The 240-nt window shown below is 67.9% G+C and overlaps 1 protein-coding gene across 1 annotated transcript in view; it reads right to left on the reverse strand.

Moving 5' to 3' along the window:
- The window catches only part of FLII (flightless I homolog (Drosophila)), a gene marked incomplete at both ends in the record, with an annotated part of 3,446 nt that overhangs the window by 356 nt on the left and 2,850 nt on the right, over positions 1 to 240 (reverse strand). Inside the window, 1 exon segment of the mRNA XM_010087793.1 lies at positions 6 to 239. Within this exon segment, the coding sequence (XP_010086095.1) occupies positions 6 to 239 (234 nt within the window).

Genomic DNA, 240 nt, shown 5'->3' on the forward strand with positions numbered 1-240 from the left:
TGCGCCTCCCCGCTCTCCTGCGGGGACAGGGACGGGTCACTAAGCTGGGGACAACTGGGTCCCAACCCGGGCATGGGACAGGACCACCGTGGTGCCACTCAGGGCCCCTCTCCCCGCCCAGAGCCCACCTCTATCTTCTTGTTCTTCTCCTGGGCCACGTCCGACATCCCCTTCAGCACCTGCTTCGCCTGGTCGTCCTGGGCAGAGTCCTTGCGCCGCCGCAGCCGCATCTTGCGCGCC

This window comes from Pterocles gutturalis, unplaced genomic scaffold (genome assembly GCF_000699245.1).
Source record: "Pterocles gutturalis isolate BGI_N339 unplaced genomic scaffold, ASM69924v1 scaffold16276, whole genome shotgun sequence".
Taxonomy (NCBI): Eukaryota; Metazoa; Chordata; class Aves; order Pterocliformes; family Pteroclidae; genus Pterocles; species Pterocles gutturalis.